Source organism: Setaria viridis, chromosome 4, assembly GCF_005286985.2.
Source record: "Setaria viridis chromosome 4, Setaria_viridis_v4.0, whole genome shotgun sequence".
Classification (NCBI taxonomy): Eukaryota; Viridiplantae; Streptophyta; class Magnoliopsida; order Poales; family Poaceae; genus Setaria; species Setaria viridis.
Genome location: NC_048266.2, coordinates 4592317 through 4605720, shown reverse-complemented (window position 1 = coordinate 4605720; position 13404 = coordinate 4592317). Strand labels below are relative to the sequence as shown.

At 45.6% G+C, this 13404-nt stretch overlaps 3 protein-coding genes across 5 annotated transcripts; 1 reads left to right on the top strand and 2 right to left on the bottom strand.

Moving 5' to 3' along the window:
* Positions 1–641: 641 nt before the first annotated feature.
* On the bottom strand, positions 642–8803 carry LOC117851785 (serine/threonine-protein phosphatase PP1). 2 transcript variants are annotated; one of them, XM_034733685.2, is made up of 4 exons: positions 8404–8803; positions 8208–8319; positions 1642–2201; positions 642–1099 (listed from the first exon to the last, which is right to left on the bottom strand). In XM_034733685.2, the coding sequence occupies exons 2-4, from the start codon at positions 8251–8253 to the stop codon at positions 863–865; spliced, it is 843 nt and encodes a 280-aa protein (XP_034589576.1). In that variant the 5' UTR covers positions 8254–8319; positions 8404–8803; the 3' UTR covers positions 642–862. The 2 variants fall into 2 exon arrangements, with proteins under 2 accessions (XP_034589576.1, XP_034589575.1); XM_034733684.2 differs by lacking the exons at positions 8208–8319; positions 8404–8803 and adding an exon at positions 3883–4255.
* LOC117851786 (uncharacterized) lies at positions 6401–9963 on the top strand. Of its 2 annotated transcripts, none has more exons than XR_004639646.2 (7): positions 6401–6998; positions 7109–7174; positions 7301–7366; positions 8181–8498; positions 8610–8679; positions 8798–9267; positions 9483–9963. XR_004639646.2 is itself a non-coding variant. In XM_034733686.2 (7 exons), the coding sequence occupies exons 1-6, from the start codon at positions 6636–6638 to the stop codon at positions 8878–8880; spliced, it is 966 nt and encodes a 321-aa protein (XP_034589577.1). In that variant the 5' UTR covers positions 6404–6635; the 3' UTR covers positions 8881–8920; positions 9483–9963. The 2 variants fall into 2 exon arrangements, 1 of the variants encoding a protein (XP_034589577.1); XM_034733686.2 differs by having other exon boundaries at positions 6404–6998; positions 8798–8920.
* A 719-nt stretch (positions 9964–10682) lies between these two features.
* Positions 10683–11978, bottom strand: LOC140222494 (uncharacterized). The gene is made up of 2 exons (XM_072293148.1): positions 11973–11978; positions 10683–11585 (listed from the first exon to the last, which is right to left on the bottom strand). Exons 1-2 carry the CDS (start codon positions 11976–11978, stop codon positions 10821–10823), a joined length of 771 nt encoding a protein of 256 aa, XP_072149249.1. The 3' UTR covers positions 10683–10820.
* Positions 11979–13404: the final 1426 nt, after the last annotated feature.

Below are 13404 nucleotides of genomic sequence, written 5' to 3'. Positions count from 1 at the left end.
CATAACCACCACACTACCAGCATTGGAATGAACTTTACTGATTAGCGATTTTATGCTGATTGCTGCCAAGTCCGGTGATGAAGAGTTAGACACAAGTGCGAATGGAAGTAGAGAGATCAACTCAATTCACCCCAACCAGTCCCTAGTTTTTCAAGGGAGGTGGGCTTGGGAATGGAACAGCACTGGAAAATATTTGCTACGGGGACACGTATGTAGCACGAATATCCCTGGATCTGCCGAACAGCAGATACCATACCACCGAGACAGCTAGCTCTGTATGATATGACCAGATAACCAAAAAAAAATACCTCGAAAAGGATCGTGGACATGGTCTCGCCTGTGCATGTTAACAAAATAAGAATGACAAAACAAACAAATACTTAACCGTACTCCACACGTTCAAAAGCATGAAAAGGCATCGTCCTACAGCAAGTAAAACAGACATTGACGAAACGTTCAGTCGTTTTCTGCCATTAACATCAGTAAGAGACATTTGCTGCTATCCAGTCGTTTTCTAAGACAAGCTTTTTACAGATAAAGAACAAAACATCGCGTCTATATAAGAACACAATCACCGCAACCAAGGCTACCCATCCATTAACATGTTGCATTTGTAGAGGAATAAGAATAGAAGTCCACAATAAAACAAACAAACAAAAGTTTCTGTTAGCATGATCTTCCTTTCGGTTGGCAAAGTTGCCAGGATACATTTGCATCAGACTTCAGATCATAAGTAAGACGAAGAGGCAAGCTGGTCCACATTTTAACATTGTGTTAGGCGCACCAAAACCCTTTACCATAACAAGTCTAGGGGGGCACTTCATCACAACTTCTCAAATTCAGTTTAATAAAGAGAATCCAGCTAGATACGGGTGACACTTATTTTTATCTTCCTCGGTGGTGTTCCAGGTTTTGACATGTTGACGGTTCCTGCTTTTCCCTTCTTTTCTGACGGCTTAAGAATCTGGAACGAACATGTTAGGGAATCATCGATGCTCATCATGGCACCAGCATTGTCGAACTCGCCGCAGTAGTTGGGTGCAGAAAATATAGTGACGAGCTGGCGCTTGGCGAAAAATTCATAGCCATCCTCCACGACCTTTGCAGAGAGTTTCAGTCAAAACAAAGTCAACAGTAAGGAAGGCAGTACACAACAACAACAACAATAATAATTCACAACAGTGAGATCAACTGAGAAATGGTGCTCCAGATGATTCAGACTTTCAGTTATATTTCCCTAATGTGAAGAAGGGGAAATATGTAAAGAGTTTTAGGTTGAGCGTAAACATTCAGACTGAGACCTTCGGATACCATGCAATGTAACTGAATTTGAGCATTTCACTTAACAGTAAGTCTCAACCAAGTTTAAGGTTGATGGTACTTTCTTTTAAAAAAAATACGTCCAAAATAGACCAGAAGTACTTTCATTCACAAAAGAAGGTAGGAACCTGCACGAGTAGGTCTACAAATCATATTTTGAACATTTTTAATCAAGGTTGACAGGTTGGTGGTCATTTGATCAGGGGTTGAACAATTTTCAGCCTGATAGTTCGTGGAATAACATTAACTGGATTATCACATTACGCATGCACAGCTATTCTTACTTGCAAGAAAGCCGTATCGCAAGATCAGTATGAATACCTGGTGTGCCCTGCAGACCAAGTCTAGATCGTGCTTCTCAAGAAACTCAGCTACCTTGTCAGCCCCAAAAGTGTAGGACACTCCCCTGTCATTATCTCCCCACCCTTCAATATCTTTATCAGGATCTGACCATAGAAGATCGCAGAGGAGACCATGGTCAGGCACATCCACAGGTCGAGCAATGTTGCGTATCTGATCCATATTCTTCAATTCAGGAGACAAACCCCCATGCATGCATAAGATCTTATCATCGATAAGTGCAGCAACTGGAAGGCAGTTAAAGCATTCAGTGAAAATCTTCCAGATCCGTACATTGAATCTCCTCTTGCACTCATCAAAGAACCCGTATATCCGGTTGATGGAGGCACATTCATGGTTTCCCCTGAGGAGAAAGAAGTTTTCTGGGTACTTTATCTTGTACGCCAGGAGAAGACATATCGTTTCTATACTCTGTTTTCCCCGATCAACATAGTCACCCAGAAAAAGGTAGTTTGCCTCCGGTGGGTAGCCACCGTACTCAAATAATCGAAGAAGATCAGAGTACTGGCCATGGATATCCCCTGGCAAAGAGTAAAGAAGATAAATGCTTAGCATCATCCAAATTATTATCTCACCATGCATCATAAATTGATTAAAGATGAGTCTAGAGGGTATGTTGCTTGGGGCGAAACTATGAGCATATTCACAAGAGAAGAAAAGGGCAGTGCAGCAAATTATATGACATGCGACGATATCTGTTAGTGCACTTAGCACACTCATGACGCACAATGCAGGAAATTAACCATTGTTTCTTTCAATTGAATTCAGTGTAAAGTTAGCTATTCTTTATATGAATTTATCACCATACGTTAGACAAAACTAAAATATCGAGGGGAAAATGTTCTTTGGACAGCATCTGCTCCCAACAAAGAAACCAAATACGAAATTTGCAGTCAGCAGCAACTCCCATTTTTACACATTTCTGTCCAGTATATTGGTATAGTTCGTATCACCCTAAAGTGTACTGGATAAATAACATAAAATTTACACAATCACACCTTGAACCAAACATTCAAACAATCATTAACAGGAATTATGAGAATTTATGAATAGTTGTTGACTTGATAAGCTCGATATCAATTCTGGCATGCTAGGATGCCAAGTTGCAACCTACAATCTGAAGACACCTCTGCAACTTATTGAGTCATTCAAACAACTATGACATTTCCTCTCGAGCCTTGTCTCCCTGATAATTGTTTTCTTCGCTATTGTACTTTCACTGGGAAACCACAAAAAAGCTTTGAGAAATAGTCATTAACATACTAGCACGCAAGTTACTCTCATTTTCTCTTATCTGCTAGCTCAAGCAGTCCAACATGGTATAGCAGCATACGCATGTTAGACAAGCTATAACATTTGTTAACCACTATTACTCAACTGGCTTATGTTATCATGTGCTTGATAGAAAAGAGTTGACCTCTACTGGGGTGTAAACGCCATCACATATATTGTTTCGGGGTTTCAAACTCAAGAGTGGCCATAAACAGACTACGCTAAGGATACGTTGAGATTAATAGAAAGATAAACATGTTGCCAATTGCATATAAACACATGGAAGAGGATATCTGTGCAATCCAAAGAAAATCAACATACAAGATACAACAATACAAAAGATGAGATACCTTCAGCTGACAATGAAATCAATACTAAGCAAGGGCTTTATAGCTTCCCGGAGAAGTATCAAGGTTTAGATGGCATTGCGCCATTACGGTATCAAGGTTTGAAACGTCACAGGAGTCCTTAAGCTGAGGGAGGTTAAAGAGGACCTCACAGGCCCAATATTTATTCTTGTTCAATCCTTCACACCGGCAGATAACAGATATCCACAAACTAGCATCCCCTCACCTCAATCCCCACTATTGCTAATCCCTCCCAAGAACGGTAATTAAAAAAACAAAGAAAACCTAGCAGTGCGGCTCCACAGGCAGTCATATATTCAAGATCATTTTTGATTTCGCACACCATGCACCCACCTCTAATTACTAGCAGAGCTGCCAGAGCATGTCAACACGCTATGGGATCCCAAGAATAAGGCGAGCAGCTAGTCCAGAAAGGCCACACCCTTAGCAACAACAACTAGATGGAACACAACATAAACGAGCAGCGCTAGGCAAGAAAATTTCCCCGGAAGAGACGAAGGAAACGGAGGCCTAGTAAGGCTAGTCCACGCTATCAGGGTCGTCGGGAGGGGGTGCCCCTTACCGCATATCTTGATGGGGGCCTCGAGCTCGAGGAGGTTGGGCTGGGAGAGGAAGACGTCCTTGGCGGCGGCGCAGAGCCGCCGGATCTCCGCGTCCGTCACCTGCGCGTTGCGCGGCGTGCGCCCGCCGCGGGCCTCCAGGAGCCGCCGGATCATGTCGTCGACCGCCGCCGCCTCCATCGCCTCGCGTCGCCGGGGAAGGGGAAACCCTATCTGAGGTGCCGCCGCCGCCTCGCCGCGCCTCGCGGATAAAACCCCCCCAAGCCAAAAGTGGAAACCGCTAAACCCTAGCGCTCGCCGATCGACGGGGGGAAGACGACACGGAAAGGGTAGGAGCGGGAGGGGAGGGGACTGCTGGATGGGAGGCGGAGTCGGTAGCCTGTGGGGTTATCGCGCCGAGTCCCCCGCGGGGGGTACACCGGGAAGCTGTCGTGTAATTTGGATTTGGAATGGCTTGACTACGGTCTACGGTTTGGGTTGGGCCCGCGGCGTCAGCCTGCTCTAGTTTTGAATTTGGAAAGGCGGTGGACCGGTGGGCAGTTGTGTTTTGTTCCTCGAGCTAAAGTTTAATCTGTTTCACATCGAATATTTGAATGTTAATTAGGTAAAATTAATTACACAGATGGAGGCTAAACAGCGAGGTGAATCTATTAAGCCTAATTAATTCATCATTAGCAAATGTTTACTTAGCAGCACATTGTCAAATCATGGACTAATTAGGCTTAATAGTTTCATCTCGCCGTTTAGCACCCATCTGTGTAATGGGTTTTGTAAGAGGGTGTTTGGGAGAAGGGGGCTAAATTTTAGCCCCCGTCACATCGAATGTTTGGACACTAATTAGGAGTATTAAACTTAGACTAATTACAAAACTAATTACACAACTCCTAGGCTAAATCATGAGACGAATCTATTAAGCCTAATTAGTCCATGATTTGATAATGTGTTGCTACAGTAACCATTAGTGAATGATGGATTAATTAGGCTTAATAGATTCGTCTCGCGATTTAGCCTAGGGGTTCTGCAATTAGTTTTGTAATTAGCTTATGTTTAATCCTCCTAACTAGTATCCGAACATCCGATGTGACAGGGCTAAAGTTTAGCACCCTCCTTCCAAACACCCCCTAAATAGTCTACGTTTAATACTTCTAATTAGTATATAAACATTCGATATGATAGGTGCTAAAAATAAGCAACTGGACCCAAACATCCCCTTACATAAGCCTGCTTTACAGCTTCGCAGGACATAGCTCCGGCTTCACATGACATGGTTTTGCTAGCATGAAGACCTAAGTACTTCAAGATCGAGAGGAGGAAAATATTGATTACTTTTAAAATGAATGGTTTTGAACTTGCAATTTGCATTGTTCTTTTATTGTACATATATGGACGGCAAATGTAAGTTATTGGAGATACTAATATGATATATGATGTGAAAAATTGACTATCTAAAACTATGAAAAAAATTATAATTTGATATTAAAAAGCTCCAGTCGAGGAATCAACCTGGCCAACATAGAGGATATATCAATAAGAAGATTTAGAGATTGGATAAAAAATATAAAGCTCCAAATTGTACTACACGGTCTCTTGAGGATGCACTAGTAATTTATTAGTTGGCTTGAGTTGATGGATTGGCATTTTGAAAACGGAATTGCAGGTTGGTAGCTTGGTAATCCAAGATCAACTACAACATTAATGTTATCTTAGATTTTTAATACAACTATTTTACATTGTACTAACACTTCTAACTTTATGTGAGAAGCACATACTCTCTTAAGGAAGCTATATTTATGTGAATTCATAAGAATATGAGCTATATAAAAAATCATTATGTTTGAGGAACATCGTAACCCACATTTTAGATAGCATAGATGTGCTCATGTGCACTAGTAATTAAGTTAAAGATCAAAGTAATTAAGTTAAAGATCACTTACATGAGCTGATGAGCATATATACATTAGACCCAAAGGGGAAATTACTTAACAAATCCATTTTTTCCCTCCTCCCTTCCCTTTTCATTATTTTGAGCTTGGGCTCTTCGGTATGGTAAAAGCTCCTATCTTTTTTATGCTGGGCCAAAAGTTTCTTGCCCCAACATATTATTTTATTGGCAGCATCCTCAATCTAATGTTAGGATATTTATCTAATGTTAGGATATTTGTATAGTTCTTTTCGTTTATACTCTGAATCTTTTGTTTTGAAAATTATAAACTCTGATTCCGAGCTGCAGAAAACCAAAAACAAAAAAAAAGAAAACCAAAAACAAAAAAAGAAGCCGAAAGAAGAGCAACGGCGTGGTTACATGCGGCGCCACAGAAGACTCCGACGCAGAAAACCCACGGCGCCGAACTGAGAAACCCAAACCCACACACAACTGAAAGCCAACATAAATGCACACCCGCTCTGCACGGACCCAGAGGCAGGGACGACAGCGACCGCCCCGCGCTGGCCTGCCACCGTTGCGCTGCCGCACGGCCGCGCCCGGGAAAAAGCGGCCAAAACCCCCGTAAAAAGTCCGGGAAAAAACAAGCCCGAAGCAGGGGGCGGGGGGCGCGCGGGCGCGAGCGAGCAACCGGCCACCCACCGAGCTCGGCTCCGCTCAGCGGCAGCAGCACGGCATGGGCGCAACACTAAAAAGAAGGAAGCGGCCGCGCCTCCAACCCCAAACCCACCTCCTCCTCCTCTCTCTCTCCTCGCCTGTCGCCTCATCTCCCTCTCCTCGCGGTGAAGCTGCTGGGGTCGTGGTGCGGGCGGGATGGACGAGCAGGGGCTCGGCGGCTTCGGCGGCGGGGGCCGCGGGGCGGTGCGGGACCACGGGCGGGAGGCGATGGCGCTGCTGCAGCACCAGCAGCACCAGCAGCGGCGGCGGCAGCTGGAGGAGGAGGAGGAGGAGGCGGCGGCGCGGCGCCAGATGTTCGCCGGGGTGGCGGCGTTCCCGGCGGCGGCGGCGCTGGGGCTGGGCCACGGCGGCCAGCAGGTGGACTACGGGGAGGAGGCGGACGGGCTCGGGGACAGCGACGCGGGCGGGTCGGAGCCCGAGCCGGCGCAGGCGCGGCAGCGCGGGGGGTCCGGCAGCAAGCGGAGCCGCGCCGCCGAGGTGCACAACCTCTCCGAGAAGGTGCTGCCGCCGCCGCCCGTTTCTTGTTCGTGTTCCTCTTGCTGTGCTCTGAGTTCTCTCAGTGCGAGTGCTAAAGATCGTTGCTTTGTTTGGTTGCCTTTTGGGCGCAGAGGAGGAGGAGCAAGATCAACGAGAAGATGAAGGCGCTGCAGAGCCTGATACCGAACTCAAACAAGGTCAGTGGAAACCGAGAAGAGCGCCCCCCCTCCCTCTTTCGCCATGAATTGAATGTTGTAGGGTTGTGTTCGTGCTGGGTATGAGCTTAAAATGTGTTTGTGCTGTTGTGTTTTCTTGGTCTGCAGACTGACAAGGCATCCATGCTTGACGAGGCCATCGAGTATCTGAAGCAACTGCAGCTCCAAGTGCAGGTGAGCAACTTGTACATGTCTGCATGATGCGAAAGCATCTGTCATCCACTCCGACTCAGACTAGGAGGATTAACATAGAATTGGCACACCGGAGTATCTGGCTTTAGTGATCCTTCTTCCAACCTGTGACGAAAGACAAGTGTGATTCTGATGCCAGCCGCCTTATTATACCCAGCAGGTGGCCTTTGCATGATGTGTGATGGGTGCTTCATTAATTTGCAGATACCTTTCATTTTCATTTGTTCACGCATGATTTGGTTGGCAGGTTGCTTTCTTTGTTTTTAAAGTGTTAAGACCGTTACCCCACTGTTGTCAAATTATTGATCAATGCCAAGCTTGCTTCTTGTTTTGTTAAATGAAAGCACCTCCCTGTCTGTTATGTCAGATAGTAATTTGGGCGCTAGGTTCTTGTCAAGATATATACTTTCTTAATACATAATCTCATTGGGTTCTGTGAACCCAAGATAACTAATATGACAAGTGGACTGGGAGAACTGCCATGGTATGTGCAAATCCTTATATGCTGCAATACATGTCGAGAAGAGTTGGTGCCAAAGATGGTTTGCGGCATTCGTGGCAACGTACGTAGTTAGTGTTAAGCCAATAATACTGCCTATTTACTGTAGTGTACAGAAATGTTAGACTGTTTGTGACAGTGAGCACCAAGATTTGAACCAAATATTACTATGTTAGCTGGGTCCATTTTTATAGCACAAATGTCAGTTGAAATACTACTCTAATTAGATTTTAATGTGCAGCATTAGTTGCGGAACTGCAACTATAGATTTTAATTTTCCCTGTGAATTTTTTACAGATGCTGTCTATGAGAAATGGTGTTTACCTGAACCCACCGTATTTATCTGGTGCACTTGAGCCTGCGCAAGCATCACAAATGTTTGCTGCACTTGGTGGGGGCCACATCACAGCGTCAAGCTCTGGGGCAGTGATGCCACCTGTAAACCAAAGTTCAGGAGCTCATCAGGCATTTGACCCATTAAATCCTCCTCCACAAAATCAACCACTATCTTTTGTCTTACCAAGTGTTCCTGACAAAACCATTCCAGAACATCAATTTCAATTGGAATCGTCACAGTCCCACCTTCGAACATTTCGGATGCCTGAATCTTCTGAGGTAACTCTTTTTATTTGGAATAGATCAGAATCTTGACCCAAAGCCTTACTGTCTTAAATACCGCCTTTTCAGTTTCACTGGTGTTTTCATAACTTTTATTTTCTTTGCAAGATGATGCTTCGGGGGGAGATGATTGCAAATCATCAGCTAACTTCAGGTCAAGAAAGAGTTGGTCTGCCAGGTTTGTGACCATTTACTTCCATTTGTTGCCCATCAGAGTTTACTTCCATTTGTTGCCCATCAGAGTTTCTCTTCTCATCCTTGACAATTTGCTGACATTTCCCTTTCACCCCTTACAGGAAATGATATGAACCCCATTAGGCAAGAATCATCAGTTGTAAACACTGATCATTTTGATGGTTGCTCACGTAACAAAGAGTGATTACATGATATGGTACCAAAAAAATGCAGGACATGTGTAGGTAAGCTTCTCGTTTCATGCTTGAAGAGACATATGGGTGGAAATAGATGGTCACAGCATAGCAGTACTCCGACAACTTGACCTTTTTTGAACTAAGTTGGACTTTGGTTCTTTCTTGGTTTGAACTGGACTTGCCATATTTTTTTGGCATGTTGTCTCATGTTTGATTAGACTATTGGTTGTTAAAAATGTGAAAATTGGTGATACTCAAGCTGAGGACAGAAAAATCAGCTCAATAGTGAAATTGATGTAGTGTTTAGAATGAAGTAGGTCGACAAGAGTTCATTTGCTCCCTGCCATTATGAAGTTCCTTTGTTCTGTGGCTTCAAACATACCATAAAGGAATAGGTGAGTTAACCATGGTATCTCTATAGCGTAAAGTTTACATGCATTCTATACCATTATTATATCCTCGGATCTGACTGCTACAAATGGCAAGTTAGTTAAAAGAATAAGGCACGTCAGTAGCTCAATTGCTTCCTGACCTAAAATTGCTTTTCTTAGTGGTTCTGCTGCTCAGTTGCTATTTGTTAACATTTCTTTTGTTTTCAATCTTGGGACAGCTTAGGAAATGGCGACGGATGAAACTGAATGAGGACCGAAGGCAGGATGAGTGAGTGGGATAGTTCAGTAACCCAGCTGACACGCAGGCTTCCAAAATTATTTACCTCTACCGCAATAGTAACTTTATTTTTTTGAAGCAACCTGAATGCTTCGCTTAGCAGGGCAGTATTGATAGTAGAAAACCATGGAACGTCGCACATTTCGTGGTCTATGGGAATTGGGAAACCAGCAGATGACTGAGACTGTAATGTGTTTTTCAACTAGCAGCGTAAGCCAAGCTGTGTGTAAGCTAGATCAGAGTTGTGAGGCTAGTTTGCCAGCTCCACTCAGAACTGTGCTACTGGATCAGAGGTCCTGAAGATAGTCTCTTGAAAGCAGTCCAGAGACCGAAAAGGCTTCATGCTTATTTGTAATATTTCAACAAGGGTGGCAGAAGTCGATTTTTATGATATAATTCAGAACAGTCCATTTCGAATTCAAGTTAAATCTTTTGGACTGGTCGTTGAGTTTAAAAAAAATAGATCAACCTAGACCCAAATTTGAGCTAGAGGGGATTCGAACCTGGATGGTTAGAGTGTACAAACACACCTTCCACCGTGACCGGTTGAGTTAGGCTCACACCTCCCACCGTGACCACCCACTGTGACCAGTTGAGCGAGGCTCACTTCCTCCTAATCGTTGAGCTTGATCAGCATGCAGTTGAGCTAGGCTCACTTCCTCCTAATTGTTGAGCTTGATCAGCATGATGAGATACCAGATACGAGCAATCTAGCTCGGGGGTTGAAACTTGCAATCCCAATAGTACTCCGTACTTACCAAGTTGGAGTTTTTCAATTTCGGAGAAAATTTCAGTCACACGAAGTCAGTCGGAAGGAATTCTGTTCAGCAGTGAAGACGTGGAGTCCGCAACCTTTGAGTTGAGAGGATGAAGCAAAGCATATGCCATGTTTGGCATGAGCATTGCATATTACATAGCTTCAGGAGGGGAAGAACCATCCCGGACGGGCCGAATAGAACTTTTCTGCCGAACGCCCTTCGCTAACATCTTTTGGCCGCATCGCCGTAGTCTCCGGCAAACATAGGCGCGACCGTCCCATTTCTCATGTCGAACACGCCGCAGTCGCGGAGAGGCACTGCTAAAGAATGTCCCCAATCGTAGTCACAGATGAAGTAGATGCAATCTGGCTGAGCTCCACACTCAGAAGCCTGGAGGAACTTGGAGCTGGGGCCAACAAAGAGTGCTTGGCCTCCCAAAGAATTGAGCCGTCTCCACTGCAAGCAAGAATCGGTGGCCAGGTCTGCTTCATACACTTCAAATGAGAAGGTCCGGCTATGCTTCATCCTATCTTCTTCATCTGGCAAAGTGCACAAATATCCAATGAGGCGCCTGACATGCAGCAGTTTACCGCCGGATTCAGCAAGGTAGTTCCAGTACGCACAAGCATACCCCTCACAGCAATGGTTTTGTAAAGGATCCCCGCCGGCGCCGGGGTATCGACGGCGTCGGCAATGGGTTTCATGGATGGGGTCTTTGGCTCCCCTGCTTTGCGGCTCGAATCGACCTCAAGGACGAAGAGCTTCTTGGGCGAGAGTGCATACAACTTCCCGTCGACGAGCGCGACATCGGAGATGCGCTCACGACCGGGCACTCTGAACGCGGCGGCGGCCGAGGACTGGAAGATGTAGATCACACTCTGGTAGGCGCAGTCCGTGATGAGCACGGCGAAGAGGGAATCCGGCGACGGGCGGCCACCGCCGCCGTCCATGGGCGAGAGCGGCACGGGCGGCTTGTGCAAGATCGGGCGTCGCGCGGCGTCGTGGTCGTCCAGCGGCTCATGGCGCCAGATGGCGTCGGGCAGCCGCACGACGTCGTCCTCGGAGAAGGGATTCGTCAGCGACAGCGAGAACACGCCGCTGGCGGCGTCGAGGTGCTCGAGGAAGAGCCAGCCGCCTACGGAGCCGTGGCAGTGGGAGTCGCCCGGCGCCGCCGCGGGGATGCGGTGGACCTCGCCGTCCGGGACGCTGAGGAAGGTGCCGTCGAGGAGGGCGAGCCACGGGAACGGGCTCCGAGCCGGACGCGATCGGCCAAGGAGGGCAGCCGACTAAGGACAAGGCCCAGAAGCTCCGGCTGGAAATCTGCCCAAGACGAGCAGTGCCGGGCCGCCACCGTGCAAGATTGAGATGAACAGGTCCGGAGCGCAGCGGCCGAAGGGGAGACGGCCTGGAGATTTTATAGCCCCCGGCCTGCAACCAGCGTTCCGTGGACTCGAGGACGCGTATCGCGTGGTGGTCTTTGACGTTGGCGCTGCAGCAGGACGTACGCGAGTCGGAGTCGGACAGGAAAGACTGCTGGAAGATCGCAACCGAATCGTAAGCTGAGCATAAGTTCAGAAGTTCTAGTGTTAGTCCTCGGTTTGCAATGGTGTAAGATCGACATGCATGAGTTGATGTTGAAGAGTGGTATGTGGATCGACATGAGTTCACTGCACCTGCATGCACTTTTGCAACGATATTAGCTCATAGCAGACCGGGAAAGCATATATTCCTATAGCAGGGAGCTGAACTAATCACTCTTGCTCCACTATATTATTTCCATGGATATATAATGTGTGCCTGCCACGATTGGCATGTTACGTAGGAAGGACAAAGGTGTACTACTCGCTTCCTAATCTAAGGCCTTGTTAAGTTGGCAAAATTGGGAGGTGCTAAATTACTGTTACAGCAATGTAGCACACTGTAGCGTTTCGTTTGTATTTGTGAATTATTATCCAAATATTGACTAATTAGGCTCAAAAGATTCGTCTCGCAAAGTACAACAAAACTGTACAATTAGTTTTTAATTTCGTCTACATTTAGTACTCCATGCATGTACCGCAAGTTTGATGTGATGGGGAATCTTCTTTTTGCATAGTGTCAAAGTTGGGAGTTGGGGTGGCCTTGTTTAGTTGGCAAAATTGGGAGGTGCCAAATTACTGTTACAGCAATGTAGCACACTGTAGCGTTTCGTTTGTATTTGTGAATTATTATCCAAATATTGACTAATTAGGCTCAAAAGATTGTCTCGCAAAGTACAACAAAACTGTACAATTAGTTTTTAATTTCGTCCACATTTAGTACTCCATGCATTTACCGCAAGTTTGATGTGATGGGGAATCTTATTTTTGCATGTATCAAAGTTGGGAGTTGGGGTGAAGTAAACAAGGGGTAATTTTAGTGCATCATTATTTTTGTTTGTTCTGCAGCTCTGATCTGAAAGAAACCTGTTATCTGACATTTCTTTCGTTTTCAACCTTTGGCACAGCTTACTGACAGTATTAAAATATGAGCTGTTGACTGACTGCTGACAAAACTGACAGTTAGGCTTTCCAAAATTTCTTTTTACCCCGTTATTAAAATAATAGCAGTAACTAATACTAGTAGTAAGTATTCTTCTTGGGGCGAACTGCATGCGTCACTTGGTAGTTGGTAGCCACTAATGATAGTCGAAAACCATGCCACCCGTTGCACATTTCAGAGTCCATTCGAGGCCATGTAGTGCGCTGTGATGATTTGCACAACTAGCAGCTCAAAGGCTTAGGGCTCAGGCAATGCAACGTGTAAGCAACTGCACCCTTTGTTTTATGGGCAAGTTATCCAGCTCCACTATCAGAGTTTGTGCTGGACTGCTGGATCAGAGATGTAAAGGCCATTGGAAGCAACCCGAGGCTGGAAAGGCTAGATGCTTCTTTTTTTTTGTTTGGAATATCATGCAGCTCAGGATTTGAATAATATTGTGATGTGGATTTCAGGATGCAGTCTTTTGTGCACCCAAGTTTCTGGTTCAAACTGCCTATTCAGCTACTTTTTTTTTAAAAAACCCTGCCTATTCAGCTGGTGGGTCAGAATCAGAACCGGCCATAAAATCAGTTATTCAGAGCAACC

Excerpts from the sequence above, each read along its gene's own strand:
- LOC117851786 (XM_034733686.2), top strand. The coding sequence starts at position 6,636 with ATGGACGAGCAGGGGCTCGGCGGCTTCGGCGGCGGGGGCCGCGGGGCG. Across the intron at positions 7,175-7,300 it reads TGATACCGAACTCAAACAAG|ACTGACAAGGCATCCATGCT; the intron begins GTCAGTGGAAAC and ends CTTGGTCTGCAG. Across the intron at positions 8,499-8,609 it reads GGATGCCTGAATCTTCTGAG|ATGATGCTTCGGGGGGAGAT; the intron begins GTAACTCTTTTT and ends TTTCTTTGCAAG.
- LOC117851785 (XM_034733684.2), bottom strand. The coding sequence starts at position 4,060 with ATGGAGGCGGCGGCGGTCGACGACATGATCCGGCGGCTCCTGGAGGCC. Across the intron at positions 2,202-3,882 it reads GGCCCCCATCAAGATATGCG|GGGATATCCATGGCCAGTAC; the intron begins GTAAGGGGCACC and ends ACTCTTTGCCAG. Across the intron at positions 1,100-1,641 it reads TGGTCTGCAGGGCACACCAG|GTCGTGGAGGATGGCTATGA; the intron begins GTATTCATACTG and ends CTCTCTGCAAAG.